Source organism: Giraffa tippelskirchi, chromosome 8 (genome assembly GCF_054371585.1).
Source record: "Giraffa tippelskirchi isolate mGirTip1 chromosome 8, T2T-mGirTip1v1.2.pri, whole genome shotgun sequence".
Lineage (NCBI taxonomy): Eukaryota > Metazoa > Chordata > Mammalia > Artiodactyla > Giraffidae > Giraffa > Giraffa tippelskirchi.
Genome location: NC_137282.1, coordinates 98,292,804 through 98,308,757, shown reverse-complemented (window position 1 = coordinate 98,308,757; position 15,954 = coordinate 98,292,804). Strand labels below are relative to the sequence as shown.

Below are 15,954 nucleotides of genomic sequence, written 5' to 3'. Positions count from 1 at the left end.
TTTTCTTTGTTTCTTTTTGAAGCAAAATTTCCTGTGAGATTTGCTTACCTTCTAAGAAAACTTATTTCAGTTTTAGTTGTCCAAATAGTCATGATTATCTACCTTCCTTAAAAATCTAGATTCCTGATTTTTGTAATTTTCATTATTTGAATTTTGCTAGCCATTTCTTGGCTTAATTTTTTTTTAATAGAGAAAAGTGTAGAGAGTAATAAAGAAGCATACCCCCCCACCCCCAGTCTCTCTGGAATTCATTACTTAGCTTCTAGACAACTCATATTTGATACTTTTTGAAGGGCTTCACATTCATGTTATAATTATAGATAATACCTTCGAGAATCTACAGAATTTTAATGCTTTTTGCAAAAATTTTTGCTAGCAGCTTTGTGTTTTTAATATTATATTGCTAAAAACACTTAGGAAGGACAGATATATGTATATTTAGTCTTATGTATTTTAAAAGATTTGTTTTTATATGGCTAATACAGTGTTTATTTTAGCTTTTAATGCTGGCATCCGCCAAGCTTGTATCACAGTGCAGCATATTCAAATGATTTTTAGCAGAATGTTGTGGGGAAAAATAAGCATTTACTTAATGTTTGACCTTTACCACTGTCTAAATTATATACTAGAAGATATATAATGCACTAAGTAGCACATTGGCATGAGGGGGAAGTACAGGGATTAAATTTGGGAATACTTTAATTTTGTTTTATTTATTTAATTTTGCTTCCTTGAAAGTCTTAAATAAACATTAATTGGATAACTGGAGTTTAAAAAGCAATATTCAGTATTCAGTTCAACTGCATTTTCACTTTCCTTTATGCTTCATATTTGCTGCATACAGACATTCTGATGCATAATGAGAACAAAGGATTTGAAAGCATTCACTTAGAGATCTTCCTCTTTATTCTTCTTTGTCGCAATGATAATTCTACATATCATTTCAGACTGTTTAGACCAGAAACAATCAGAATAATTCATCAGTCTAAAATATTTAGAGGTCCCTTTTAAAGATATCTAAAAGCTCAATTAAATTGTTCTACATTTTGCAACCAGTTCTTTCTGAAAAGCAGTTCTATATTTTGTCTCTTCTAAATCTATAAACTGAGAACCCAGAAAGCATTCTAGGAAAAATAGATTTTATTACCTTTTCTAATCATTTTCCTCCTCATGGCAATTTTACAGTTATGTTAATAAGTGGTATGTAGTTATCTTAAAATGAGAGAAATTCCACGTGGATTTAAAAATGATTGTTGAGCGATTTAGTTTATTGTTTGTTATCACATCCAGCTATACACTCCAAAACCAAATTGTAAGAGCAACTACCAGTTGAGGAAGCACTGATGGTAAATTTGGGGGTTATTAATTTAGCTTCCCTTGGACTATATGTCTTATATCAGCAGCAAAAACAAAAAAAGAAACAATTTTGATTCCTTTTAGAAAAGTTCTTTGTGCTATAATTTAATTGACTCTCTGAAAATTGTTTTTAGGAAATCTCCTATACTTTTGGGAAGAAAGAGGTCTGCTCAAAATATTGTGTTATCTAATTAGGTTAAAAGGAAATGTTGACTTCCTTAGAGCACCTCCCAAGTCTTGGGAGGGAGACAGGTGTGTGATGAAGGGTTTTTCTCCACCCATGCTTTGGGGTTTTGAACAAAGGGAGAAGGATAGTCTGGGAATATATGTATATGATGCAAAAATAATCAGTGGAATATAATGTGTCATTTATCAGTCTGTACAACAGAATTCTTTCACTGGAATTTTTTGCTTTAGTTATATGTACCAACTGGCTATTTTGATGAGTTGTTTAATCAAACTGCCAAGAAAATTACACTTCGTTTTTCATGTACTTTCAGTCAAATACAGTAATTTGTGTGGCATATCTGAAGATACCATGCAGTTTTTCTTCTTGGGCATATGGCAATGTATTCCTTATACCAAACTGCTTACACGTTAGAAGGCAGTTCTGTAGAAAAACTGGGTTCCTATCTGACTGTTCGAGTTGCACCAACTGCCCCCCCCCCCACCAAGCCTGCAACGTTTTTTTAGTTACATTGAAAGAAATGCATGGAAGGCAGGTGGACAGTGGTTCCTGTATAACAGACTGTAGAAAGGCTAGGCTAGTGGCTGAAAACCTTACTTGTTCCCCTAACTTTTAAGAAAGGATTTTGTCATGACCAGGCAGTTCTTACTGGCCACTTATATTTCATAGCCTGGACAATTTCAGGTCAAAGAGATATTTCATTAAATATACATTTTAGAGGTTTAGCAGACTCTCTTGAATATATTATGGCCAACCTAGATAGCATATTTAAAAGCAGAGACATTACTTTGCCAGCAAAAGTCCGTCTAGTCAAGGCTATGGTTTTTCCAGTGGTCATGTATGGATGTGAGAGTTGGACGGTGAAGAAAGCTGAGCGCCGAAGAATTGATGCTTTTGAACTGTGGTGTTGGAGAAGACTCTTGAGAGTCCCTTGGACTGCAAGGAGATTCAACCAGTCCATCCTAAAGGAGATCAGTCCTGGGTGTTCATTGGAAGGTCTGATGTTGAAGCTGAAACTCCAATACTTTGGCCACCTCATGGGAAGGGTTGACTCACTGGAAAAGACCCTGATGCTGTGTAGGATTGGGGGCGGGAGGAGAAGGGGATCACAGAGGATGAGATGGTTGGATGGCATCAATGACTCGATGGACATGGGTTTGGGTAGACTCCGGGAGTTGGTGATGGACAGAGAGGCCTGGCGTGCTGCAATTCATGGTGTCACAAAGAGTCGGACACGACTAAGCGACTGACCTGAACTGAACTGAAAAAGTAGATTTTTTTTCCAGGAGAAAATTTCATTCATCAAACAGGTATTTACTTACTTTTGGGCCTTATGCATGGTACTTGAGTTCTAAGTCACTTCAGTTGTGTCTGACCCTTTGTGACCCTGTGGACTGTAATCCACCAGGCTCGTCTCTCCATGGGATTCTCCAGGCAAGAATGCTGGAGTGGGTTGTTATGCCCTTCTCCAGGATCTTCCTGACCCAGGGATCTTCTGCATTGGCAGGCAGGTTCTTTACCACTAGCACCACCTGGGAAGCCCCTTATGCATGGATTTTTTGTTGTTGTTCAGCCGCTCAGTTGTGTCTTCCTGTTTGCAACCCCATGGACTACAGCACACCAAGGTTCCCTGCCCTTCACCATCTCCCAGAGCCTGCTCAAACTCATATCCATTGAGTCGGTGATGCCATCCAGCCATCTCGTCCTCTGTCGTCCCCTTCTCCTCCTGCCTTCAATCTTTCTCAGCATCAGGGTCTTTTCTAGTGAATCAGCCCTTTGCATCAGGTGGCCCCAAAGTATTGGAGTTTCAGCTTCAGCATCAGTCCTTCAATGAACACCCAGGACTGATTTCCTTTAGGATGGACTGGTTGGATCTCCTCGCAGTCTGAGGGACGCTCAAGAGTCTTCTCCAACATCACCATTCAATAGCATCAGTTCTTTGGTGCTCAGCTTTCTTTATGGTCCAACTCTCACATTCATACATGACTACTGGAAAAACCGTATCTTTAACTAATCTGACCTTGGTTGTCAAAGTAGTGTCTCTGCTTTTTAATATAGTGACCATTTTCTGTATGAATAATACCCTAAATTATTTTTTGGTATTGGTAGGGGAGCTAGATATTTAGGTATATATTTTATGTAGGTTTAAATACAGTTAGATCTTCCATCCATTCCTGCAATGATAAAAATAAACCATCACTATAAAAGGCCTAGGAAACCAGGAGATAGAATTCAAATAATATTGAGTCTCTGTGCCAGTGTGAGTTAAATGATCTAACGCATTCATAAATGATAGCCTGTGAATTGCTTAAGAAAATATAACTGTATAAAAAATGGGCAGAAAATATTTTGAACACTTGGTAACATCTTTATGAACTTTCTTGAAAGGTTCCAAATTTTATTTTTCCCCCAGTGGATCGTAATATATAATGCTCAGTGACAATAAGCAAAATGTATGTATATTTTAAAATGGCTATTATGCAGTTACAAAGCAGTGACCATGCCAATTTTAAAATATAAAATATACATACATTTGGTGACTTATTTATCTTATAACTGGTTGTTTGCACCTCTTAATCCCCTTCTTCTATTTTTCCCATCCATTATTCCCCAAGTCTGGCAACCACTGGTTTTTCTGTATCCGTGAGCCTGTTTCTGTTCTATTCATTCATTTTCTGATTCCACATATAACATAACCATGATATATGATAACACATATATCATGATAACATGATATATAACCGTGATATATAACATGATAACATACCATATTTGTCTTTAATTTGTTTCACTAGCATACTACCTTCCAGGTCCATCCATGTTGTCACAAATGGCAAGATTCCATTCTCTTTTTCATGGCTGAGTAATATTCCACTGTGTGTGTGTGTGTGTGTGTGTGTGTGTGTGTGTGTGTGTGTGTGTGTGTGTGCGCGCGCGCACGCACGTGCACGCATGCATGTGTGTATGTACACACATCACGAAATATAATATACAGCACAGAGAATATAATCAATGATATTATAATAACTTTGTTTGGTACAGAATCTATTAATATTAAAATACCAAATCACTATGTTGTATACCAGAAACTCATGATATTGTCAACTATTTCAACAAATATACACAAAGGAAAAAGGCATAGCTAATTATACACGGTTATTAGCAGTGAGACAGTGGGGATATACATGAATTCTACAAGCATTTTTTAATCAGACAAGTTATAAAAATATATATATACAACAGAAGTGAACTTTGTGTTTCTGAGTTTGAGAATGAGCATCGTCAGTCTGTAAATTAACAACCAGAGGTATCTCTGTTGGTTATAGCCAGTTCTTCAGTTTTCACTGCAGGAAAATGCTAATATGCATTTCTTACATCCAACAGTATGCTGAAATTTTTTATTGATCTCAGTACTTTACAGTGATCAATTCTGATACCTTATTTAGATGATCAATAAGATTAACTCTGGAAGTGATTTGCCAAGTTATCTTGAGTTATATATAACATCTTGGTATGAATTGTGCAGTCAAAATTTTTAAAAAATTCTGATAATTAAATACTGAGTTAAAAATACATTTCAGACATCACTAAATGATGAACTCACTACTCTCTTTACCCCAGACTTAATTGAGGACTTATGATGAAATTCACAATTTTAAAGGCTTCTTTGGGATCAAGTATTTAGTTGTTGCTCTATGTAGAGAAAATATATTGTTTAGTACAGTAAAAGAAATATTAAGGTATATTAAAAGGTGTATTTGAGTTATTTGGGAAGTCAAAGGAAGATACACTGAGAAGCAATAATGGCTAGGAAAGCGTAACATGATTGAGAATTCAGGTTTTGATAATGCCATGTGCTGGTGATAGATAAATTCCAGGTGGTAGATAAGTTTCTTTGGATAAAATAGGCACCAGGGAACCAGTAAAATAAACTGTGAAGCAATGAAGTTTCAGCTGAACAGGTCCATTTTCAATTGTATTTATGGGACTTATGGTGATGAATTGGTAAATTCTGTGGATGCTGAAAACCAGTAAATCCCTACTTAAAAAACTTTAAAAAAGGAAACATTATGTATTATCTATTCAAATATTTTCTCTATAGTCTGGGAGAGGAATCTATTCAGTTCTGCTTTGGGGGAAAAGACTACATTTTAATCTCTCATCAGTATACATATTCATTTCTGCTAGTGATAAATTAATTGATAAAAAACATACCATGTGTGGCAACCCTTTTGTGTGTTTATAAATTAGTTTTTTCTCTTCTCTAAATGCTAATAATTCATACTACTTTTATTCACTCTCCCCCCAATATCCTCCTTGAATATCTAAGTGTGTGCTGTCCATTTATGGTAGCCCCTAGCTTCATGTGACTTTGCAGTTTAAATTCATTAAAATTAAATACAATCCATAATTCAGCTCCTCCTTTATATTAGCCATATTTAAAGGGCTTGATAGCCACATATAGCTATTGGCTCCTAGCCACTAATCTCTGGAGAGCAGAGAGTATAGAATTTTTTCATCATTGTAGAAAGTTCTATTGGATGACACTGACCTAAAGAGTCAGGATGTGTTAAAGATTCTTTGGCATGTTTTCTGTATCTTAGCATATGCTCGTGTTATTTCACTTAAACTTTCCTCTTTTGTTATTTCATTTTATCTTTCTGCTTTTTCAGTTTAAAAGGATGCTTAATCGAGAGCTCACCCATCTCTCTGAAATGAGTCGGTCTGGAAATCAAGTGTCAGAGTATATATCAAACACATTCTTAGGTGAGAGTAACAATTTAAATTTGTTCTTTTTTATTGTTTGGTTGTCTTTAGAGGTAGATTGGGGTGCAAACTTGTTTTGGAACTCAATAAGAGTTACGAATTCCATTTGTTTTCAGTCATCGTATCAGCGAGCCTCTAAGCTTTAGAACCTAAAGTGACAAAGTACATTTTTATATCTTTTAGTTTCATTCAAGAGTTTAGGGATTCCCTGAATTAAAGTTGTGTGTTTCCCATTTTCCAAAGTACTCAACTGTAAAATGTATTTTTTTGAAAGATCTAGTCACGCATTCAACAAATTCTTGTTAAATGCCAGCCATTGCTGGACAGTAGGTATTTAATAATCAGTTAAAAATAGTCCCTAAACTCAATGAGTTGATAGTCCAATGGGAATCATGCCTGGTAGGCTGGAGAGGCAGAGAGATGTAACACGATTGCTGAGGACAAGCTTGCTGACAGTAGCTGCGAGTGTGGTGCACTGGGACACCTCCGCTCCATCCTCCAGCCACAGAAAGAAAATGCAGGAAGGACAAGCCAGTCACTTGAACACATCCTTGATCTGAATTTACTTTCAAAACAAAACTGCTATAATAGCTAATTAGCACATTCACCAAACAGACATTTCTTGAACACACGCTCTGTATAAGGAAAAGGTAAAGGGGTCACTTCCCTGAAATAGTGAATGAGTATATTGATAACATCTGATGTCCTAGTTGAAAACAACAATTAGCTCTTGTGAATATGATATTTACTTATCAGAGAGTATTGGAGATTCTCTGTGCTCCCCATATAACCTTGTTACATTATATATCCCCCACATCACTATCCTACAGAAAATGTAAAGTAGCAGAAGCAGTCTGACTCCTTCAGATAGACTGTGTATGCTCCCACAGAATGGCCCATTAGGTTCACACACTGCTGTTTTCAGTTTGCGCACGAAGTTTCTGCCATTTCAAAGTAAGGTGTTGAAACTGGAGTTCTTACTTGGCAAAAGCAGCTTTCCCACCAGTAAGTGAATTTTAGACAGGAATGGAATTGATGAACAGTGGAAATAACCAATATATTTTGCCTTTTCCAAGTCGGCGATCATAAGTTTTTTTTTTTTTTTTTAAAGTATTAGGACCTTCAAAGATGTGATCACTTAATATATTTGATGTTAATTATTATGCAGTGGAATTTATCTGCTTAATTTTGTGTTTCAGAGTATCAAATTAAGTCCACATCAAACTGTAAATACTCAACTTCCTTAAGAGGAGTTCTACTTGGAAATATTTCCTAGAATGTATAATGATCAATTAAAATCTTCTTAGTTATGCATGTTATGAAAAAAAGCTAGGCAGAATTAATAGTAAGTGTAGAATATTTTTTAAATTTTTAAGATAAGCAACATGAAGTGGAAATTCCTTCTCCGACTCAGAAGGAAAAGGAGAAAAAGAAAAGGCCAATGTCTCAGATCAGTGGGGTCAAGAAGTTGATGCACAGCTCCAGTTTGACCAATTCAAGCATCCCAAGGTTTGGGGTCAAAACTGAACAAGAAGACGTCCTTGCCAAGGTAAGATGATTTCAGTACCATGATCAGAAATATGCAGTGAACTTTGATTCCTTCTGTTTTAAATAAATGAAAAAGCTTATTATTAATAATTCATGGGGGTTTTTCTGGTAGATGGGAAAGCACTTTATAAAGCTCTTACTAAATCGCTTGAATAGCATTGAAACATATACATTACCATATGTAAAATTAGATAGCCAGTGGGCATTTGCTGTATGACACAGGGAGCTCAAATTCAGTGCTCTCTGACAACCTAGAGGGGTGGGATGGGGTGGAGGTGGGAGGGAGGTTCAGGAGGGAGGGGACATATGTATGTACACCTATGGCTGGTTCATGCTAATGTATGGCAGAAACCAACGCAATATTGTAAAGTAATTACCCTCCAATTAAAAAGTAAATAAATTTTAAGAAAGAATATGGTAGATGAACATGAGCATTTAGAGAAGGATCTCCAAAATAAACCATCAAGAGAAAAAATAAATCACTTGTGTTTAATTAATATGTAGAGACAGGCGGCTTGATGTTCTTTATTTTTGCATCTACGTTTGATTGTTTGAATAGTTAAAGTTAAGGTTTTTGAGAATATGTTTTAACTAGTTAAAGTTAAGGTTAACTAGTTTAACTAGTTACCTTTAGTTAACTAGTTAAGGTTTTGAGAATACGTTTTAACTACTGGAGAAATACTTTGAGATCAGTATTTCAAGTATGTAAATATGTTGTTTTATCAGAGACATAAGGTTGAGCAACACCATTCAGTCTCTAGCATGTGTTTTAAGCAGATTTGCCTAAAGTCTGCCTCTACTTACGTGGTGCATCCATTACTTTCAAAATGAATTTTTTTTTTTAAAGTCTAACATTAATTACTTCATTAAAGTCAGTAATTTTTAAATGACTGTGTTCATTGGTTCATGTTCTACTTCTGCATCCAAACTTGTTCTTATCTTTCCTTAACCCCAGGAACTAGAGGATGTGAACAAATGGGGTCTTCATGTTTTCAGAATAGCAGAGTTGTCTGGGAACCGACCTTTGACTGTTATCATGCATACCATTTTTCAGGTAACGTGATTAAGTTCTATCACCTCTTTTATTTGGTGACGTAATGTCCAGTCTGTGAATTGTGCATGCATTTATCTTCTTCACTACTCACCCTCTTTTACTTATTTTGATACTTTTTTATTTGCCAAAATATATATAAGGGATATATATTTGCCCCTTATATACCAAGGGGCAAATAAGGGTACGAGAAGGTTGGAGTGTGGGCAAAACACAAATAAATCAATTGTATTATTTTTGCCATTGAAGAAAAAGATATGATGTGGGCAAATTGAAGCCGTTCATTAAAATAATAGTTTTAAAATCATTCACATGACCCTCCCTTGCACAGAGAATGGAGTGTTAACTTTACAAATTGAATTAAGCCCCTTGCTGACTAACCTTCGTATGTAATTTCTTCAATCACTGTCTTGTGGACTGCTCTCTTCTTCAAATCAGTTTCTCATTCTTGTCAAGTTTTTGCCCCAGTTCAGGGTTAGGATTTATATGAGAATTTGGGGCAGGAGGTCTCTCAGCTCTCAATTGCTTTGATCCAGTGGCCGAGTCAGTGGTAGTGGACTAACGCTACCTTCAGGATCCCAGGACACAGACATTTGATAGTTGGCAGCTCATTCCTGACACCATATATTTTGGGCAAAGCTTTGCTGGGCTCCAGAAGGACAACTGTACTCTGGTTTTGTCCCTGAAGTTCCTGAATCACCCCATGGGTTTTCATTGTCCTCACTAGACATTGAGAGAGTGCTTCTCTCATTTCTGGGTTATCCATAGGCTTCACAGAGGGTGATTTCTGTTGCTGTTGTTAACACACTGTATGGAAAATCTTTTCTATAAGATACAAAATGCTAAGAGGATTTCTTTTCTTGCAGGAACGGGATTTATTAAAAACATTTAAAATTCCAGTAGACACTTTAATTACATACCTAATGACCCTGGAAGATCATTACCATGCTGATGTGGCCTACCACAATAATATTCACGCTGCAGATGTCGTCCAGTCAACGCATGTGCTATTGTCTACACCTGCTTTAGAGGTACACTTGGTTTCTAAACCTTTGAGGATATTAACTTACCACTCAAAATGGTTCTTCAACTTTCATACTGAAGGGCATGCAGAGCAAACAATAATTGGCTTTGTGGAAATATTATTAAGTTGGGAGGGGGCTGTCATTGTGGTAATTAAACAGCTGAGTCTTTGATGAATTTTGTCTTTGATAATAATCAAAGACTTAGGGATTCATCTGTTTATGATATTGCCTCTTTGAAATGATCTAGTGAACATTCCATAAAGCACACCTGGATTACTCAGTTTTGATTAGTTTGGGGCTTCTTGGGAATTTAGTCTGATGACTTTTTTGTTTATAGTCCAAAGATGATTATTTTTATAAAATAGAAGCTATGTGTTGATACTTTTCATAGAACTTATTAGAAAGAAACATATCTTTAATGTTACCAAATCCAAGAAGTTGTTCCATTAAATGTTTATTAGAGCAATTTGATTTCCTTAATCGTTTGGGAGAATGACTCTCTTTTGCTAATGTACTTTATAGTTCAGATTGTTTCATTACAAAACTGGGTTAATACCTTATTGTTTGAGTGAGAGGCTCTCAGCTGGGGGTGATTTTCCCATTACTCCTACTCCTCCCTTCCCCCAGGGACATCTGGCAATACTGGAGAAATTTTTGGCTGTCACAGTTATGGGGTACATTCTACTGGCATCTCATCAGTAGACACCAGGGGCCCTGCTAAATATCTGCTAACAGACAGGATAGCCTCCCACAGCAAAGATTTATCCGCACAGCAAAGACTTACCTGACCACAGACATTGGTTTCTCTGAGATTGAGAGTCCCTGTTTTGAATGGAAGAAAATAATTGCTCGTGTCATTAATTTTATGTACATTTTCAGAATATACTTGAACATCTTAAATACTTTTAAAATAACTTATTATTTTCTATAAAATATTGGCAGATAGCCTCTTTAAATATTTTTAAAATATAACCATGGAAAAGGTGTGATCTTGAATTATAATAAAATCAGAGAAAATATTTCCTCCAAGATTACATTTAAAAGGGCCATGAGGATCTCATTCTCTGAAAGTCTCCCATCCTGAAACATGCTAATAATATATTTTGAAGCTTCTTTTTGTTTTCCATCAGAATCTGGGAAGGAATTTCCCATTCCTGTATACCTTTAATTTATATTACTATAGAATAGTAATGTTATCTCACATTGTCTGGATTCTTTTCAGGCTGTGTTTACAGATTTGGAGATTCTTGCAGCAATTTTTGCCAGTGCAATCCATGATGTTGATCATCCTGGTGTGTCCAATCAGTTTCTGATCAATACAAGTAAGTGAAGTGAAACTTCTTCATTTTTGCAGAATAAAATTTTCCTTTTTACATTTTAGAGTGACTGAGGGTTTTTATAAGTTTGGGGTGTTTCCAGAGTCATGTTCTTTTGAAATGTGTATATATGCATTTCAGTGACTGCACATTAATGTTATATAGCTCTAAAAGTTATTGTTCTATCCCATGAGGCATAAGATGTTTGAAAAACATGCATTCCAGTACTTCTCTTGAAATACTATATTACCACATTAGTAGACAGAGCAATTGAAAGTGAAAGTTTACAGAAAGATTTAGGTATATTACTCCTAAAGTTTTTTTTGTGTGTGTGGCTATGCTGGGTCTTTGTTGCAGCTCACAAGCTTTCTCTAGTTGCAGCATGTGGTCTCTCTAGTTGCGGCATGCAGGTTTAGTTGCCCTGTGGCATGTGTGATTTTAGTTTGCTGACTAGGGATTGAACCCATGTCCCTTGCATTGGTAGGTGGACTGTTAACCACTGGACCACCAGGGAAATCCTACCCTCAGAGTTTTAAATGAAAGAAGTTTCCAGAATAAATGTTAAATTCCTCATTTTATGCCGGTTGTCATGTAATCCTCTTCAGAGGCTGTAGCTCCTTTCCCCTCCATGTTCTTTCCTCTTCTTCCCTTTTTAAATCTCATGCAGAGGGCAGTATGAGGTTCTGTGTTGACTTACTGTTTCTCTTCTTTTAATATTTTTTAACCATTAATTTTTTTCTCACTGGTGACATTTTGTAAAATAAGTCATCAATGAATTTGGAAAGAAGGCACAGGAGAGACTGTTCGGTGTGGGACATCTGTAACACACAGTTGCACTGCAAACCTCTGTAGGGAATATTAGTACTGTCTGAGTGAGGCTTTTGGCAAAGAGATTGTTTTACAGAAATTCTGTTCTTTTTGTGCTCTTAGTCACTCAGTTGTGTCTGACTCTTTGTGACTCCATGGACTGGGACCCACCGGGCTCCTCTGTCCATGGGGATTCTCCAACCTAACCCAGGAATTGAACCAGGGTCTGCTGCATTGCAAGTGGTTTCTTTACCAGCTGAGCTACCAGGGAAGCCCATTCTTTCTGTACTTGAAGTTAATTGGTAAATAATTTAAATGTACCATTATATAATTCCCTCCCAGCACTGTAGATTAATGTTATAAAAGTCACTTTTGTATGTGAAAAAAATAAAATAAAAAGCTCTTATTTTTTCCTATCTGTTAAGAATCTATCTTTGCTTTTCACTGTGAGTTGTGGATAACAGCCTTCTCCTGCCCCATGGCAGTCTAGCCCCTGTAGTGTCTGTTCCTCCACCATTCATTCCCAACACTTTGCTGCAGCCAGATTTAAAGGGGAAGTTTAAATATAGCCTTGCTTTGAGAGATTCAGATCTTTTGGATTATTTATATATTTGTATATTTTTAATAGCCTCTGCTGCTAAGTCGCTTCAGTTGTGTCTGACTCTGTGCGACCCCATAGATGGCAGCCCACCAGGCTCCCCTGTCCCTGGGATTCTCCAGGCAAGAACACTGGAGTGGGTTGCCATTTCCTTCTGGACTACTCTATAACAAAATGCACTTTGGTGACTCACTCATGTGTAGGAGAGTTGGGAAAGTCATAGGTTTCCAAAAATGGGTGGATAGTCAGTGCATTTCATGTCTTAGCTACCTTTTGAGAACCTATAATAGGGTGCTTTCAAGAGTCAACAAAACATTACTATATATCGACACATAAGTTTACATTGTCTCCTAGGCTAGGGTTGATTGTGTCCTTTCTGTTACAACAGGAAGGTCATATAGTAAAATGTACACTGGCAATTTTTTATTATCCTGGACTGATTCATTATTTTGCTTCTTAGGTATATCTTGATATTTTTAACAAATACATATAAATTTTGTCCTAATTCTTGCCATTAAGAAAGGTAGGCTTTTTTCTTTAAATTAATAACACTAATATTCAGACTTAAGTGCTTTATTTGCATCCTACTATACTTAATATTGTATCTTCCCATATTATAACATTATAATTAAGAATTGAGAACAAATGAAAACAACTGATAGTAAAGTCACTGTCTTCCAAGTATTCGGTTAAATTTTTCAGGAAAAATGAGGACCAACTCTATTATTCTTTATTATGGACCCTCTAAGGGCAGATGGGCCTAGGTTGGCAGCGGGGTACCTGTGGAATCTGCAGTTTAAGCTAGCAAAGCCTCAGTCCACAGATGAATCTCATGCTCTTTAAAGTTTGAGACAACTGAGAATAAATAATGGAGACATGTAGGGGGTAATTATACACACAGGACAGTGGCCAAGGGTGTCTGTTTAAGGTCGTTTTACTGATGACCTGCCTGAGGTAGAAGCGTTATAGACTGGAGGCACTTTGTTAGTCAGTGATGTTGTGCACATATCCTTTCTGTGGGGTCTCAGCCACATGGGGCAGTCAACAGTTCCCAGGCTAGCTTTGGATTGCTGATATTTTCTTGAGGGTAGGGTGAAATAGGGCTGTGTTATGCCTAAGAGAATGAACCAGCATCATCACCTGGTAGATGACAGTTATCCCAGGGTTGATCAGAGCCCCAGGGCATTATGAGGATTATTGCCTTAGTTAGCTTTTAATTTGGCTTCCCTGGTGGCTCAGATGGTGAAGACTCTGCCTGCAATACAGGAGGTCCAGGTTCTTTCGATCCCTGAGTCGGGAAGATCAAGCCAGAAAGCATGTTATTTCAGAACTCAGAAGAGGCTTAGTAGCCTCTAACACAAGTTAAGTTTTAGCTTTCACAACATGCTTTAGAGGAGTCCCACTAATAACTGCAAACTTGTAGTAAACAGCTGTATGAAATACTCTATCAGAATTAAGTGATTATTTTTAGTTTACAGTAAACTTTTTATAGACATTAAATTTGTGTTTTCCCTTTCTTTTGTGGATGGATTGAGTGGCTCAAACTAGCACACTGTCAGCCCCTAGCCTGGAGCTGGGGCTGCCATCTTGTCCAAAGCTAAAGGTTGAACCTGTGTTTCTTGTAATAAAGACTTCTAATCATCAGATCATAGATGGGAGGTCACCTGTCCAATTTTAAGGAGACTGCATGACTCGCCATGGTGGAAGGGCACTTGGGCTCACCTGGCTGATTCCCAGGCCAAGCACCCCTCTGCTTCTCAGTTGTGGTGATAGTTTTCATTAACCATTCCAGCTGTATTAGTTTTAGGTGCCAAGTGATTTGATATTAATGACACAGACACTCCTTGTAAACATGCTGAAGGTTGTGAAAATAGAGCGATCATTTCTACCTGGCAGAGGCGTTAAGCTTTTATAAATGATTTAGGGGAGTGGAGGATTCTGAATAGGATGTAAGGAAGTTGAAATTCCAGGTGAGAAGCTGCATAAATCTTTTTCAAGGACAATACTATGTAAATAAATCCATAAAATGTAAATAGCATCATAATGTGTTGAATAGAGCACATTAGAGGATATTTATCTTTAAAAAGATAAATACTTTTAAAGCATTATTTTCTGAAACAATAAAGCAGTGTCAGAATATATATAGCATTAAATTTTACTTGGAAAACAAGTAAAATTTCTGTTTCTAGCAAAGATGCCCAGGTGTGGAGGAGAAACTTTTCCTCACACATTTGAACACATAGTCATCTATTCAAAGCATATGACTTTTGAGGTTCAAGAACAGAGGCATTTCACTGTATGTCCAGGTAGAGCTGGACCTGGTGATAGTACACACTCTTTATTTCACTGATCTCATTATAAAATAAGCTTTCCATCACTGTATTTGTAGCTTATATATAGAATGTTAATTTTCTGTATAAATGTAAAATCATTGGTCCTCAGTCAAAGTGTATCTTGAATCTCACTTCTCCTTCCTAGCTTCTTTAAAATAGTCATTGAGCAGTACTGAATACTTCTTTCTTAGAAAATAATACATATTTGCCACACAAGTCAGAAGAAAGATCCATGTTTTAGCTTTTACAGTGACTTAAGTGGAAACAAGATAAAGCACCATTTTTTTTTTAATGACTACATTAATAGATCTGAGTCTGCTATTTATAGGAATTAGGAAAGAGGTAGGATTTCTCATGGCATAAAAAACAGAGGTCCAGGACAGTCGTGGGGGAATAGCTGAATACCTTGGAGTTATGTAGACAGCTCAAAACCCGGCTCCGTGTAAAACTCTCAGTGTGCAGCTGGGACGTGCAACATACATGTTTATAGTGACTGCCAAGACACTTGGACAAGGAAATGGAAAAATGAACAAAGCTATACTATGAACAAAACAAGTACAAGCATGAACAGACCCTGATATTGTTCGTATGTTCCAAGCTGGTCTTGTACCCTCTTGGAGCACAAATTACCCTAAGGCACATGATCTTTACATTATATAAAAGGTTGGATAGATAGTCCACCTTTATCAGGAATACAACATCTTCTGTTCTGGATGTATTACAGATGTTAGGAATGATGTTTTCTACTGCTGAGCTTATGGAGCTGCCTCTAGCAGATTTGGAAAGGAGGTTCAGGATAATCTCACCTAACTCTTCTTTCCCTTTAGAACAGAAGAAGCTGAAGCTCAGCGTGAACTGACTTATCACATGCCAAGAGCGTTAAGTCCACTCTCTAGACACTAGGGCTCTTCTGTGGTTACTCTAACTCATAGACTCTCTTCTAGGTGTTGTCATGTCATGGGCATG

The 15,954-nt window shown here is 36.9% G+C and overlaps 1 protein-coding gene across 9 annotated transcripts in view; it reads left to right on the top strand.

Annotated features, from left to right (window-relative positions):
* Window positions 1-15,954, top strand: part of PDE4D (phosphodiesterase 4D) — a 1,572,405-nt gene that overhangs the window by 1,548,979 nt on the left and 7,472 nt on the right. For all 9 annotated transcript variants that reach the window (XM_081524288.1, XM_081524289.1, XM_081524290.1 and 6 more), the window contains 5 exons: window positions 6,217-6,310; window positions 7,687-7,859; window positions 8,814-8,912; window positions 9,776-9,940; window positions 11,157-11,256. In XM_081524288.1, the coding sequence (XP_081380414.1) occupies window positions 6,217-6,310; window positions 7,687-7,859; window positions 8,814-8,912; window positions 9,776-9,940; window positions 11,157-11,256 (631 nt within the window). The remainder of the gene's footprint in view (window positions 1-6,216; window positions 6,311-7,686; window positions 7,860-8,813; window positions 8,913-9,775; window positions 9,941-11,156; window positions 11,257-15,954) is intronic.